Source organism: Acyrthosiphon pisum, chromosome A1 (assembly GCF_005508785.2).
Source record: "Acyrthosiphon pisum isolate AL4f chromosome A1, pea_aphid_22Mar2018_4r6ur, whole genome shotgun sequence".
In the NCBI taxonomy this organism is placed as follows: Eukaryota; Metazoa; Arthropoda; class Insecta; order Hemiptera; family Aphididae; genus Acyrthosiphon; species Acyrthosiphon pisum.
In genome coordinates, this window is record NC_042494.1 from 141054191 (window position 1) to 141070405 (window position 16215).

The 16215-nt window shown below is 26.7% G+C and overlaps 2 protein-coding genes across 13 annotated transcripts in view; one reads left to right on the forward strand and one right to left on the reverse strand.

Annotated features, from left to right (window-relative positions):
• LOC100163208 (guanine nucleotide-binding protein G(q) subunit alpha) overlaps positions 1-8398 on the forward strand; it is a 31131-nt gene extending 22733 nt beyond the window's left edge. Inside the window, exons 3-9 of one of the 7 annotated variants that reach the window (XM_008180614.3) lie at positions 316-470; positions 1322-1450; positions 1878-2006; positions 2509-2638; positions 2707-2860; positions 5272-5379; positions 5897-5996. In XM_008180614.3, coding sequence (XP_008178836.1) covers positions 316-470; positions 1322-1450; positions 1878-2006; positions 2509-2638; positions 2707-2860; positions 5272-5379; positions 5897-5979 — 888 coding nt within the window. In that variant the 3' untranslated portion in view covers positions 5980-5996. Of the gene's footprint in view, positions 1-315; positions 471-1321; positions 1451-1877; positions 2007-2508; positions 2639-2706; positions 2861-4608; positions 4717-5271; positions 5380-5896; positions 6022-6567 lie in introns of those variants that run through there. The other 6 variants (XM_008180613.3, XM_008180612.3, XM_008180611.3 and 3 more) reach the window with 6 other exon arrangements.
• A 4204-nt stretch (positions 8399-12602) lies between these two features.
• On the reverse strand, positions 12603-16156 carry LOC100161165 (SUMO-activating enzyme subunit 1). Of its 6 annotated transcripts, XM_016801041.2 has the most exons (9): positions 16024-16156; positions 15663-15818; positions 15436-15570; positions 15235-15367; positions 14999-15170; positions 14689-14924; positions 13266-13369; positions 13027-13180; positions 12748-12954 (listed from the first exon to the last, which is right to left on the reverse strand). In XM_016801041.2, the coding sequence occupies exons 4-9, from the start codon at positions 15336-15338 to the stop codon at positions 12801-12803; spliced, it is 924 nt and encodes a 307-aa protein (XP_016656530.1). In that variant the 5' UTR covers positions 15339-15367; positions 15436-15570; positions 15663-15818; positions 16024-16156; the 3' UTR covers positions 12748-12800. The 6 variants fall into 6 exon arrangements, with proteins under 6 accessions (XP_016656532.1, XP_016656530.1, XP_029344324.1 ...); XM_016801043.2 differs by lacking the exon at positions 15436-15570 and having other exon boundaries at positions 12603-12954; XM_029488464.1 differs by lacking the exon at positions 16024-16156 and having other exon boundaries at positions 15663-15992.
• Between the last annotated feature and the right edge of the window lie 59 nt (positions 16157-16215).

Here is a 16215-nt window from a genome sequence, read left to right on the forward strand (position 1 = left end):
ATTGAAAATTTGCCTAAATTAAGGTATAATTTATTATATAAAATTAAATTATGATATTAAATTATGTAAAATTATAATTAATGGTTACTACTTATGATTCATAAATTTAAATTTTCTTCGAAGTGGAAAATATTGATACGCGTGTTATGTTTGTCATTTGCCTTACATTTTTTTCTTTTTAAATATCTAAATTTCAAACATATTGTCGTTAATTTGCAAAATATATATTATTATTGTTAACAATATTGTTATGATAATATTAGAAATATATGTATACTATGTCTCATGTTGTAATATTTATAAATATATTTGAAGGAACGTGCGGAGCTCATTAAAAGTGTAGATTTTGAAACCGTCACGACATTTGAAAGTCCATACGTCGAAGCGATCAAAGCACTCTGGGGAGACTCTGGCATTCAAGAATGTTATGATCGCAGGCGCGAATACCAGCTCACAGATTCTGCTAAATAGTAAGTACAAAATTGTTTTCTGGGCTACACATTATGTAGTATGATATATTATCTTATGTAAAAAGATGCATTTAACATGAATTCAGATATTGGTTAGTGAAATCTATCTATCAGTAAAATGTATGACCAAAAAAACATAAAAACCTTTATAAAAATAATATATAATATGATTTTTAAATTCCTTTTATAGTCATATTATGATAACTGTTTAATAACAAACTTTAAGGTATAACTTTTAGTTACATACAGTATATACAGTGTGTAACAGAAAGAACTGACCAAAAAAAAAAAAAAAATTATGCTACTTAAACTTATGATAAAAATTGATAAAATTATAGGATTAGTAAATAGTTTTAGAAATATTCTCATGTTAGAAAATTTCCAAAAATAATATTTTTAAAAAAGTTATAGCGTTCCAATTTAATTTAATCAAAAAAATACTGAAATTTAAAAAAATTCTAAAAAATAAACCACTTGAGTTAGATAAATGTTTTTACCATCCAAATAGTTCTTATAATCAGATTCGCAAATTGGCCATTTTGAATTTATTCAAAAAAATTTAAATCAAATTTAAAATTTTTCATTTTTATTACACGTGTAGCGCAAGTGGCTATAAATTATGTATCAAAAAAAAAATTTTAAAATATTGATTAAAACAAAAGTTATTCCAAAAGTCAGTTCTATCTGTTACACCCTGTATAATAAATAATCAATACGTTCAAAGTAATTATTAAATACCTATTCATTTGTTATACCTAATTAATGATATTTTTTATAGTTTTATAATATGGGTTTGAATGTTTGTTTCTTTGTATTAAAATATTTTCCAATAACTTTATACTCGTTTACAGTTATTTAATGGAAATAGACAGAGTGGCCAGTCCAAATTATCTGCCCACAGAACAAGACATACTTAGAGTAAGGGTACCCACGACGGGCATTATCGAATACCCGTTCGATCTAGAAGAAATTCGGTTTAGGTAAAAATAAAAAAGCATGATGTACAATTTTAAATTTATAAGTTTTTTGCTTGCGCATGTGTTTATAATGTGTATCTATTTCTCTACATATTATTGCCAATTTATTTTTAAAATGCATGGATGTTGTTGTTTATTGCTAATAATACTAATCAAACACACTACATAGGCTATTCTTTCAGTGGTTTCTGTGAAATAAATATAAAAGTAACATAAACATCATGTTCTAATGTACACTGTAAAACTAAAATATGCATATCTACTAGAAGTTGTGATAGGGTAACAGTGTTAAAATTCTAAATTAACAATATGTTACAACTACTTAATTTTTAAATCTACTAATACCAAATCATAAAATGTATTTGATTACTTATAGTATTTTTTAAATAAGAAATGTATCTAAAACATATATACATAATATTTCACACAGTTACTTAAGCGACTTACCAAGAATCGAGGCCCCTGATTATTTACCTACCGAACAGGACATTCTACGTGCTAGGGCTCCAACTACAGGCATTATCGAGTACCCTTTCGATCTTGATGGTATTGTCTTCAGGTATCATTGTAAAACACGTACATTACAAAAACCTTAAATATCCTGATGTAGCTAACCCAATAAGTCATTATGCTCCATAAAAAAATTCAATAAACATATGTTTATTATTTACCTATTAATATGAATTAAACTAATCATATGTATTTATGCTATTGACCTGTCAATAATCTTTTGACTAGTTACAATCACAACAATATGTTTTAAGGTGTTGCACTTTGTTTGTTTAAATAGCTTTTGTCTATATTGTATTAGCTTTTAATTTTTTATTATTATTATTACTGATTTTGAGAGTAAATTATCAATTACCTTGTTGTGCTTTATTTATTTGTTTTTTAATATAAAATATTTCTCTATTTAGAGAATAATAATAGCTTTTTTTTATATTATTTTGCTTAAAAAAACGATCTAACAAATGCTTTTTTTATGTGAAGTAAATTTTGGTATAATTTAGTATAATTTCAATTTCAATTTTGTTTTAATAACAACAAATATTGACATTTAGGATGGTCGATGTTGGAGGCCAGAGATCAGAAAGACGAAAATGGATCCATTGTTTTGAGAATGTAACATCCATCATATTCTTGGTGGCACTTAGTGAATATGATCAGATTCTTTTTGAGTCCGAAAACGAAGTATATATTTTTCATATTTTATTTATTGTCATATTTAATTAATTTTTTCTGTTATCGTTTAATTTCAGAATAGGATGGAAGAATCCAAAGCATTATTCAAAACTATCATAACATATCCTTGGTTCCAACACTCATCAGTAATATTGTTTTTGAACAAAAAGGATCTTCTCGAAGAGAAAATCATGTATTCTCATCTGGTTGACTACTTTCCAGACTTTGAGGGTAAGTAGTTATACTTAATAATATTGAAAATTATTATTTCATAATAAAAATGACAAACTGGCAATATCTAATGTTTAAACATAGGTTAACTTATGAAAACAATAATTTAAGTTTATGTTAAGAGGATGTTACACCCATATGTTTTGTCTTAATCTTGTACAAATGTACAACATAGCAAACTGTTTTGCCCAAAACAACTTTTATCTTTCTGTGTTTGTAGTAGTGGCTTTAAAATTTCTGAAAATATAGGGTAGAAAATTATCTATGCAACAGCGTGCCTATATTTTAGATAACATAAATACAATAAAAGTTATTTGCTTCTGAACATTTTGTTTTTTGTTTTTTTCATTTGCTTATTAAAAAATAAAAAGCACGCTGTTACACAGATAAAGTTCTTCTTTACGTGTTGTGAAAATTTTGTAGTTCTACAACAAATATGGTGCGAGGAAAGTTGTCCCGCACAAAACAATATTTGGTATGTTGTACATTTGTAAGACGGAGACAACACATGCGGGTGTGACGTCCTCTTGAAAGAAAAAGTAAATTGTTTAAATTAGGGGTCGTGGTTGTGAACGGGTAATAGAATACACGGGTACACGGAGCTCGGGCAAACGGGTAAAAAATTATATTAGAGCCCGTGTTTTTAATACCCATGTATATTGCATATTAATTCAGAATTCAAAAATACTTTATGTTACGTTATGTATATTCAAATAATTGGTTATTTATTAATAATAAAAATTATATAGCCCTCCATTACTTACCTACCTATTATTTAAGTATGTTATGATACCTAAAGTAGCAAAAACACAATATAATATGATATGCTTTCTGTCATATTGAGTTCAGAAAGTGAAGAAATCGTTAAGTCTGAACTGCAAAGTAGTGAAATACAATTGTATTTGAGTTGTAAATATATGAGTATTTTAGCTCACGGGTATTAATAAAACGGGTGTCTTAATACACGGGTTTACACGGGCCTTAACCCCGTCTTAAACGGGTACCTGTGTAGTTCACTACACGTGTAATCGAGACCTCTAGTTTAAATTATGTCTTTTATACTTTAAAATATCTAACTAATAATTCCTTGAATTAGTAATAAAATATTTTTTGTCAACAGAGTCCTCTTAAGGAGTCCCGGTGCCAATTTTCCATTTTTCCCACATATTTATAATACTTTTCCGCTTATCTACTATCTGATGTTAATACTGAGTATTTTATTCTGGTTTTTTGTTTGAAAGAAGAAAACTTAATATTTTGCATTGAACTCTGATTTTGAACTTATTTTAAATAATGGTAGGCGTAAAATAATTTGTAAAAAAAAGCTTAATATTTTGTTTTTAAAGAATTTCGTAGAATATTTCTCTATAAGTTAAAAAATAAAAAAATAATTTTGTTGATCCCGCAAGACAGGATCATTTTTCATGTAAGGTGTATTTATAAGGTTAAAACGACATCAAAAGCACCGGGCGCCTTAAAAATAAAAATACATTATAATATAGTAGGTATTTGGTTCCAACATATTATATGTACTTGATATTTAAATAGAATATTGTCTTTTATTATATGTATTTACTATTAATATAAAATAACATCTGTGGATCAAAACATTTTTTCATAAGTTTTCAGTAATTTAGTATAGGTACTATCATTTTTAAATTTTGGTTTTAAATAAAATGAATACTTCAGTTAATTTTTTTTATCTTTTGTTTCTTTACATTTTTATGAAAAACTTTTGTGATAAATAGGTAGTAAACAAGACAATGATGCTGCCCAGCAATATATTTTGAAAATGTATCTTAAAACAAATCCAGACCCCGATCGCATGTGTTATTCACATTTTACAGTTGCTACAGGTTGTAAATCTATAACATAAGTCCTTCATCCTGTAATTATTCCTGTGAATTTCACATTACCGGTTGTAAATTTGTTCATATGTATTGCGTTATTACCTTTTTGTTACTTTTAAGCCTTACCTCGTTATTTTAGTAGTCTCAAACTTTCAATTGACTGAAATAGTATAGTATTAAAAAAAAAAAACTTAATTTTTTAAAACTTTATTTCCATCCATTTTTGATTGTTTTTGTTATTTTAAAAACTACTAAAAATTAGTTTAATCAAATGATAAATCTGAGTATGTTTTAATTTAAACTTTTTCAAATACTATGTTCAATTAAATATCATATACCTATTGAATTGTTAATTCACCATCTGGTTTTGTGATATCTAATTTGGGGATTTATTATGATATTTGTTAGTATTCATTTTAAAACTCCTAATTGATGATTCTATTACAATAAAAGGGGTGCATAATGCAGTGATATTTTATTATTTTATATAGCTACAAATAAAATTCATATCTAAAATATATAACTGTGATTTTATATTTATAACCAATATAATTGTCTTAGGTCCTCAAAGGGACGCCATAAGTGCACGAGAGTTTATACTAAGGATGTTTGTGGATTTGAATCCTGATAGTGAGAAAATAATTTATTCACATTTCACATGTGCCACAGGTATTTAACAGAATTGATAATCATTGTGCATGAGCTTATGGGACTTCTGGTTTTTTTTTTGTGTGCATTGTATTCTCAATGTGGTTACGCATGTAATAATGAAAAAGAATGAGTTTTTATTTTTACAGTTCAACATTTGCCAAACATCAGTTTTATTTTACATAATATATACTTCAATACTTATTTGGTATATAATATTTTTACTACCAAGGTGTTGTAAAGAAGCAATTTTAAATCATTTATTCAAATATATGTATAATAATGAACTTGGACTTATCATGTAACTATTACTATGTACAAATATCTTTTATCCTGATTAATTAGTTATTAATAGAATCCAAAATCCATCCGTGTAAACAATTAGTGTAAGCTATTATATCTTAGTTATTACAATCCCTATTATTTTCATTTTATCATTTTTTTTTTTTTTTACATGAAATAAAATTAATTATTAAATAACAATATTAATTATGTTATGTGTCTTCTTTACATGCTGCTTGTTTTTACAACAAATCAGATACGGAAAATATAAAACTGGTGTTTTGTGCTGTTAAAGATACAATTATGCAAAGTGCTTTAAAAGAATTCAATCTAGCCTAATTGTTACTACTTATTGTTGTTATTATTATTATTATATTTTATTATTATTATTATTATTATTATTATTATTATTATTATTATTATTACTCTTTATTATTATTATTTAAAAATAACAATGCTAACAATTATTAGATAATATTTTATTTTGATTGTGTTTTATTGAAAGTTATTAAATCAATAAAATATATTTTATTTTATTTTACTTAGTGTGTTTTGTTATTTTTTAATAATTTATATACCAAATTGTTTAAATGGTATATTATACAAAACATTTCATTACTTCAAAGCTATTACTCATAGATTTTGCATTTTCTTGTGGGTTTTTAAATTATGGGATTATGTGCTTGAAATGCTGTACCATAATTTTTGCATGCTGATGGCTATCAATAATTTTTCATTATACATATGATTTTTTTAAGGTAATATCAAATATTTTTAATTTACTAACACGCAATTTATATAAACTTATGCATGTTTTTTTTGTTAAATGACAACACAAGCATGTCTTTTAAAATATGGTATCATAAAATGGAGATTAAAATTCGGCCAGTCAAATGATTAATTCAACGTATAATGACTTATTTTCAGATACCGAAAACATTAGATTTGTCTTTGCGGCAGTGAAAGACACCATACTACAATCCAATCTCAAAGAATACAACCTTGTGTAATGTTGCACAAATAATGCGAAACCCCATATGTTAATATTTTTTACTATTATAATGTTAAAATAACAATACGATTAGTATAAATCCTAATTATATATAAAAACAAACAACAAAAAAGTAAAAAAAAAAAAAAAAACGAGAAAATGTATCCTATGTTTTTTGTACAATATTTTTAACAGAGTACGTTTTCTCTCACATTTTTATCTCCATGAGTGTCAGTTTGTTAATGTTGGTGTCGTGTGTGAGTCGGTGTAAATCCGTCATGATTTCGATAACATAACATATAAAGGGTAACTTAAATTTTTTTTTAATACAAATTTTTTACTCATGTAAAAATTAATTGAAAGAAAATTATGATTAATACTTTTTATAAGAGCGCATTTTTTTTTAATTTAATTTAATTTTTTATTTAAAAAAAATATATGGTTAATCTCCTATATGTTCATTGCATTTAACCCTTATGTTATAATAATTATACAAACTATATAATATTTAAATATAATATTTAAAAAATGTCAATATGAAATACGTGTACATAAATCTAATGAGATTAAGAAATTATTAATATCAGAATATAAATGTTTAAGTGTAAGTAAAAACAAAACAATTCAACTAAAAGAAACAAATGTTATTTCCAACCCCCCCCCCCCCCCCCCATTTACCCAATTATACATAATTGTTTTCTTAAATGGAAAATTATTTTTATTTTATTAACATCATGAGGTGGAGGTTTTACTTGTGCAATTTTAATAATTTATTGAACCCTTAAAAAGTGTGTAAGGGTAGTTCTAGTCAGTCTCGTTTAAAAACTATAAAACATACATTTTAAGCAAAATATTGTGAAATTTTCTGAGTTACCTGTGTAAATTTTATTGATTAAAAAAATTGTAATTTTTGGTATTTATATTGATAATCTATGGGAAACATCTCAACATTGTGCTCACCCCATTTTCGCTCTGTATTTTATTTAAATTTTAAGACACTCGTTTTACTTGTTATTATTATTATTATTATTATTATTATTATTATTATTATTATTATTATTATTTAATATTTATACATATAATTATATGTTTTTGTTTGTTTGTGTGTGTGTGTGAATGTGTGAGTGAATATATTATGCTTAGAAGTCGAGAGGATTAACCTCGACAATCAAAACATATTATACTATCAACAAATGGCGCTAATTTTTCTTATTTTTTAATAACTGTTAACATATTATTTTCAAAAAATTAACAAGACCCACCCCCAAAATAAAATTAGTGTAGTAGTAGTTGTAGGAGTTGACCTTAACAACAGTAATGGTTAATAATATAACTATTTTGTATTGTCTTTTACGACAGATACATACAGACAATGTGTATTCATACACCTCAAACGCTGTTCTGGGCCATATACTAGTAAATTATCGACGTTTAGATCAGCGCTCTTCTGCTTTACCATTTGTTTGCGTGAAGCTGATCAGTTTGGAATTCTAACAAAACATGAGTATCTAGTTAATAGTGATCTAATACCCACCTATTTCTACTTCTTCTGCTACTACTACAACTACACCTCTGCTGTTTTCATTACACAGACCAAATACAGTGTTCTTAATCAGTATCTCATCTTTCATATTTTTTTTTTCGGAAGTAATTTAGTGAGAATTTTCAAATGTATCATCGGACTGACCTCGTAATAAATATATATATTGTACGTCTAATAATAATGTTAATATAATTAATTTTTCTGGGGTGATCACATCAACTCGACCACCTGGTGTATTTAAAATTTAATGTATTTTTTTTCCTTTTTCCATTGTATAAATATTGTTTTATACTATTGCAAGCCATTATTTTCAATACTTTTATAATATGATATGGTAATAAGAGAACATAATATATATAAACGACTATCGTCGCACGTAAATATGTTATGTATTTTATTTTATTTTATTTTTGTTTTTTATCAACAGTTAAACACAAATAAAATATTATATACATATTGTATGGATAATTGACGTTTAATGTTTTGTAAGCCACATTTTATTATTTATATTCTGATATTAAATTTTTTGTTTTATTAAATTATGTTATATTTTTTCCGTTTTTTTTTTTGTTTTTTATCAAAGAAGAAATGCTGCCGGTTTTTTTATTATTATTATAATTATTATTATTTTTTTTTTTGTTATATTTTCTTATCGGTCATCCGATAAAACTAGTGCAATTTCACTTTAAAATTATATGCAAACATAATTATTAAAAAGTACTTAGTCAAAGTGTTACCTGTTAGTTTACAGTACTAACAAAAATATGTATGTACATAATATATACATCTATCATATATGTATATGTATAAAAAAAATTATTTATATATACATAAATGTTCATGTATAAAAAATTGTTTTAATAACAATCAAATGTTGGATAAAAAATATTCCTTGAGTTCATTATTTTGATACACATGTATATAGTTTTTTTTCTGTGTGATGTCTAATGTGAATTTTTTTCAAAAAGAAAATATACAATTATATCGCTTTTTAAATGGTTCTTTTTCTTTTCTATTCTTACAACATATAATATAATATATTTTGGTTTTCGTTTTTAAATTAATAAGAATACAATATATTTCAAAAAGACTTGAATTATTCCATATTATTGTTCATATTTTGGTTTTGAGCTAATAAGTTATATTTTGACCATATATTTAATGTATTATTTTATATTTCATTAAATGCCTGCATTATCTTAATTATATTATTTTTCCATATTTGAGCTTATATTTTATTATTCTATATGTTATGATTTTTTTAGATTTTTTTTTTTTTAGTTACTGATTTATTGGTATATACAATATATATTTATATATATATATATGTAGATCCTTAAACTTATCTTTTTTTGTTTTCTCTGGCTACATTGTTTATCAATTTCAATCTATTGTCATGCATTTGACAGTGGTTTATGATTCATTGAATCTTGGTAATAATATATTGATATAATCATTTAATAACCATAAGGTTCTTTAGTTAAACAAGAAAAAAAACAAACAAACTATCAATTTACTTGCTCTATGCCAGCTATTTATCATTTCATTTTTTTTAAGTTCAGTAGTTAGGTTATACTACTAGGCCAAGTTATTGCAATAATGAAATACTGTCTGTTCCATAATTATCAATCATTGCATAGCCTTTGTTCAATTTAAATAATTAGGTTATACATACTATTATGTGCTTTTGAAATCATATTACTAAATACTACATTTTCACCTCTATAAAAAATGTTTAGATAATCCTCTTCAAAAACTTGTTTAACACAAAACATTAATTGATGTTGTTAATAGTTTTTCAATTCAATTCAGTTCCCACAATTATTAATCGTGCAACCTTAAACCAATTATACTTTACTTATTTTTCAGTGGTATTAATTTCAAACAATAGTACATAAAAAATGCTAATTTTTATAATTATTTTGGTATTCCTAAAAAGTAAAATTGCCAGAGCAAAATGAATAGTTTATTTTAATTTTTATAATATAAGTAAAAATATTAATTTTTTTTTAAATTAATTATAAGAGAAGACATAATACGCAAATTTATAAATTATAATTATTAATTATTATTTATAATTTATTTAATTTATACGAATTTTTTGAAATTCGCTCAATTTATTTAGTTCAAACAATATAATTTGACCATTTATTTTAGAGGTTATTTTAATAGGTTTAAGTTTCAAACAATATTTGTGACATATCTACTATATGCAAGTTACCTCCTTATGTCACTTCTGCTATTCAATTATATAGTCATAAATTTTCAGCTAAGAATAAACTACCATGTTTTTTTTTATTAAAGATAGAAATTCTGGAATATTACAACACATACTTTAAAAATATTTTATGAAAACAAATTAATATTATAGTAAATCTACTAACCTTGCCATGCATAATAAAAACATCCAAATCTATACGAATAGTATAAAGGTTGCTCAATGTAACACCAAAGTGATTTTATTGAATGTTAACCCGTGGTTTTTTTTATATATTTATTGCCAAGTAAAACATTTTTACTGTAATTGAGAAATACATATTGACATCAGGGCCTCTGTTAAGAAATCTCCATCCTGTGGGAGGTGGGTGGGGAGGCACTATTGGGGCCATAAGTTTAGCAATGATACAAGCATGTGCGTAGGCCGTAGGGAGATCAAGTATATTGGAGGGGCTGCAAAAACAATTAATAATAATAATAAAAAAAAACTTCTGCATGAAATACAAATAATTCTAAAAGACCAATATTCACACTGGGGGGGGGGACTAAATCTTTTCCAAGCCCCCCCCCCCTCTAGCTATGGTTATGGATACAAGATTGTGAAAATTGCCCTACCTAATGTGGATTACTTACAAAACTATACGGTTTGTCATGCATACCAAATTAGATAATGAAAATTAATAATTAATATGTTATGATAACACAGCGATAATATGACATGTTCCAACCATGAACTACTACTACTTCATGGTTCCAACATACCAAAAGTATGTGAAACATTTTATTGATTAACACAAATTAGTTGAATTATCGATTAGAATTTTTTTTGGCTGTATACAGTTCTACAATATCTAAAATAACTCATAATTTTATTTTATTACAAAACTAATTATCAATTAAATGAAAATACAGTAATTCATTGCAGGAACAATTATTCTAGTCTAGCTCCCAAGCGATTTTTTGGAAATCTGATTTTTCAAAATTAGTGTTTTTGTTTGATTAATATGATGATACTTTCAAAAAGTCGCTCTACTTCATTAAGAAGTAAACACAGAAAATGCTAGTATAAATATTTTGTGAACATTTCAAGTATTTACGGTTATTTGTTTGTGTTATATTTGCCATGTTGTAGTACTCATTACTTTATGATGTGTTATGCCAAATAAAGTGAAAACAAAATCAATTTTACAGAAAATTCCCAGTTTTTGGTTACATATTTTTTTGATGCTTTAGAATACTACTGGGAATTTTCAATTTTGACTTCTCAAAGGTACCAACTTTTTCAACAGAAAAAATACTGAAGTTGAAAATCTTAAATCAATGGATTCATTGCTCAGCTAAGAATCTAAAATAGTGTTTGAAATCATAACAAGCTTATTTTGTATACAAATATTATATATTCTTAGCTAATAAAGAATATAATCAAAGTATGTTTTTCTTGCTTTTCATTTGTAATATCAATACTTAGAACCTACTATAATTCACTAAAAAATAAGAAACATTATATCAAGGATTCAGTTGATCTAATTATTCTTACTCTCAATAATTCTCTAGCCTTCGTTATTTTTTCTGATACTTATTCAACTTCCAACTAACCCATATGCATTATTTTTTTACATCTACCTAACCTATAGGCAGGCCCCTGAACAGTTCAATTAGATTTTTAATGGCCGAATAGGTACAACTTTCCAAGCTGGGCCACTGTATAATACTCAATAAAAATAAGTAAATTATCCAAAAAGTGCATTGAATTACAAACCCATGAAGCTTATCTTTTCTGTGTTTAGAACTATCTTTAACACAGACCACAGTATATTATTAACATTCTTTAAAGACATATAGTATAGACCTAATATAATTGATTAAAAACTAAAAATAACTAGAGTTTCTAATGTCCCATCATAACAATACAGTAGGTACGGGATATTAATTTTGTGACCACCATCCCCAAGTTATGTATAGAACGTTTTTATGAAAAAATGTCTGGTACCCTTGACTTGAAACTCTGCGCACGCCTGTAACCCAACCCTAGTATACAATATACACCTCAATATTATAAACGCTACTATGTACTTCCATTATATTCATCATTCACAAACTTATACATTTACCTAGTTGGTATTATAAAATCCTTGTATACCATGAATGGAAAATTGTTATCACACAGCTCAATGATAAGCCAAAGAGTTTTTTAATACTTTTTATTGATAAAAAAAAAAAAAAAGAGTGAAAATATGAACATTTTTGAAACAGTCTCAGAACAAAAACAAAATTACACTTCTATTAGTGATTATATACTACTTTTACAGTTAATTAAACAGCTTAAAATACATGAATTTTCAAACAAAAAAAAATATTTAAATTATAAGACAGTCATTTTACTTTTATGTAGACATATAAAATAGTCTTTTATAATAAATGAAATTTCCCTTCGTGTTCAATGTGATCATAAAAAAATACATTATATTTATCTACTGGCTTATTCATTACAGTGTTCAATGCAGTCTGGGATACCATTGCGCCTATTATGGAGGTTGTTGGACTCAGCTCGCAAAACAATTCACTAAAATACACAATTTAATATTAGTTTCATATATAATAATTAATAACAGTTATGATTTATTTATATATTTACCCATAGTATTCTTCAAATACATCATCTTTATTTTCTTGATCTGAAGAGGAATAATTGATTTGAAGATGAATTATGGACTTCAATTCTTCTATATCTTCTTCAGATGTATCAGGATTTGGCTTACGATTAGAATCGGATTGAAATTTTAATAAAGCTAAAAGAATCACAATTAATATTTAAATTATTTTATTCAGGCACTAATTAACACATAGTCAACAATAATATCAATTTTAATGTACCTGAGGTTAAATAATACAGCTGTGGTAGTTTTTTTGTACTAGTAAGAGTATCGATTTCAGCATTGTTTGGAAATATTTCACCATATAAAGAATAGGCGGAATTCCTAAATGATAAACACAAAAATAAAATATTTAAATTACAGTGAAACCTCTAAATACCAGATGACACTTTTGGTCACTGACGTTTTGTCCGGTATTCAGAGGGAGAAAAAATTGTTCTCTACTTATATCAATTAATAATTATATGTACCTATGTAAATATGTAGAAATTTTATTCAATTTAATAATGGCATTATACATAGTATATTAATTGTTATATGTATATGTATGAATGTAGCATATATTATTTTTGTTTTCCTTTGCCATTTTTAATTAAGGGGCGGCCTGTGCACGACCTGTTTTTTTGCTCAAAAACATGCCTTACAGAAAAAACTCTCACGCCTCGTAGATTGGTCCGATTTCCGTATTTTTTTTTTTTTTGTTAAATAGAGGAAGATTTATTGCAGGGCTTATTGTACTTGGATTTTCAAAATTATTTTTCAAAATTTTATATTACCAGTTTGAATTTAGTCCATTTTTACAACTTTTTAATTTTTAGCAACGTAATCAAAAATCGAAGTCCGATGCGCCCTGTAAAAAATATTCTTCTATCTAACAAAAAAAAAATTACGGAAATCGAATCAATCACGTGATGTGAGAGTTTTTCCAGTAAAGTGTGTTTTGGTCGATACACCCTATTAACCCCCCTCCCTAAATAAGTATTGGGTAGTAGATTAGTGGAGAAGTCTTATAATTGAGGTGGCAACTAAAATAATATTATAAAATTTAATTTTCAAATTTTATAGAATTGCGGAAAATTTGAAAAGTTGCGACCAGACCCCTTAACGCACAAACACCCATATTTGTATTAGAAACTCGAAATTCAAGAATTTTTATTTTTTATCTTTAAGTTAAATGTTTTCTTTTAGTGACCATTGTGCACTACAATAGGTATATGTTGTATATTGGAATCACAAACACAACTAAATACGTCATATGTTTGAATCAAAAACAAAATTAAATACGAACAGGACAACTTGGAATAAACTACAAAAATATTTTCATTGAAGCAATTATATTTTGTATCATTACTGAACGGATAAGATAAAGATGATGGGTAATAGTAATAATGCAGAACTTACAGTTGCAGATGTTATCTAGATATTCCACAATTATTATTCTAAATTTACGATAAAAAATTATTAAAATCAGAAGTTAAAATCCCATAAAAGTGCCAGTTATTTAGAATGTCCCGTATAGGGTTTTGAGTTTTTCTATAAATAAGTAGTGAAAATGTACCCGTTCCCAAAAAATTTTCCACTATTTGGGGGTGTCACTGTTTTTTTATATAAAGTAATTAGATATTTAATTGCTAATTACTTACACGTCTTGGTAAAAATATCCAAATAACCCATAAACATCAGCTATGAATATTTTTACATTAGATTTTCTACAATTTTCACTCAGTCTTTTATAAGTACTTGGAGAACATTCAGTGGCTATGACCAAATCGAATGAAGTCACAAAACTATCCACATTTTCTTCGATTGGGGTTGTATCAACTATAACCTTGACATTTGGGTTCAGCTTTTGTGCTGAACTCAAACTCGCTTTAGCACGCTATAATTATACAATAAATATAACAATAACTTTATTACACTTTAAGCTTGGTAATAACTAGATGCAGTACTTACATTACGTTCTTCGCTATCGCGCGGGATAAGGAACTGGGAACAACGGTCTAATATGGAAACTTCTGTGTGATCCTTCAGGGTAATGGAATTAACACCGGACAATATCAAATTCTTAGCGATCTCTGCGCCTAAGCCTTGCATTCCGATTAAAAGAACTTTTGTTGCTCTTAGCCTAGGTAATGTTAAAATACATATGAAACAAAAGTTAACTAACTACTCGTTGCCTATACACATACTTATTCTGTCCATCAAAACCCCACAACCGAATTTGTCGGTCATAAACCTTTCGTTCGTCTTTTGACATCTCACCGTCACCATTCTTCATCAATTCGGAAGCCATCTCGTTAATATTGCAATGAGTCACAAGTACTATAATTTACTTCTAGTAATAAATATTACCTTATAATATTATATTTTATCACAAATTTTATTTTTACGCAGGTACAAATGTAATCTTTTCGAGTTTCGCAGCCAATTTCTACCGGCGTGAATCACTCAAACACGATCGGTTGAATAATACACATATAAGAGTTGTATTATAGTACAGGACTCGATAAAAGGTATAACACTACCTATGTTAGAAAATGAATTGGTAACAATTCAAATAAGATAAAACAGTGAATTTAGAGATAGAATAATATTAGACAAGCAGTTTTGAACTTACGGCAGCGGCAACTGGAAAACAGACGTCCGGTATTCAACAGCTACAGCGTACAAAATAAAATCGGATTGTACAATGGGCGATGGGGTCAATGGTTAGTTTATGGTTAGTTATTGACTATTGTGGCCGAACGCGTACGTACGTAGCCCGCCAATCCGGCTAAAGAGTAAACAATAAAAGGACGCGGAGTAACCACCAACTAAGTACTAACTAGGTATGCTACGCCGCCATTTTGCGACTAATGTTATGTGAATATGAATTTTCCCCACTTTATTTTGTCGTTGATAAATGAGTCGCAAAATGGTGGCATAGCTTCCAATTATAATATGTAGAGCCTAACTAACAACTAACTTTAAATACTTACTTTACTCAGTACTAACAACTAACTTTAAATTTAAATAACCGGCTACGGAGGTAACAAACAGTTTGTACTGCAAAGACAAAGTCTATAATATTATGTATAAACGGTTTACAATTTCGGCTACCAGATAGTACTATCATAAAACTACCATTCTTGGTTAGGTACCTAACCTAACTATAATAATAACCACGGTTT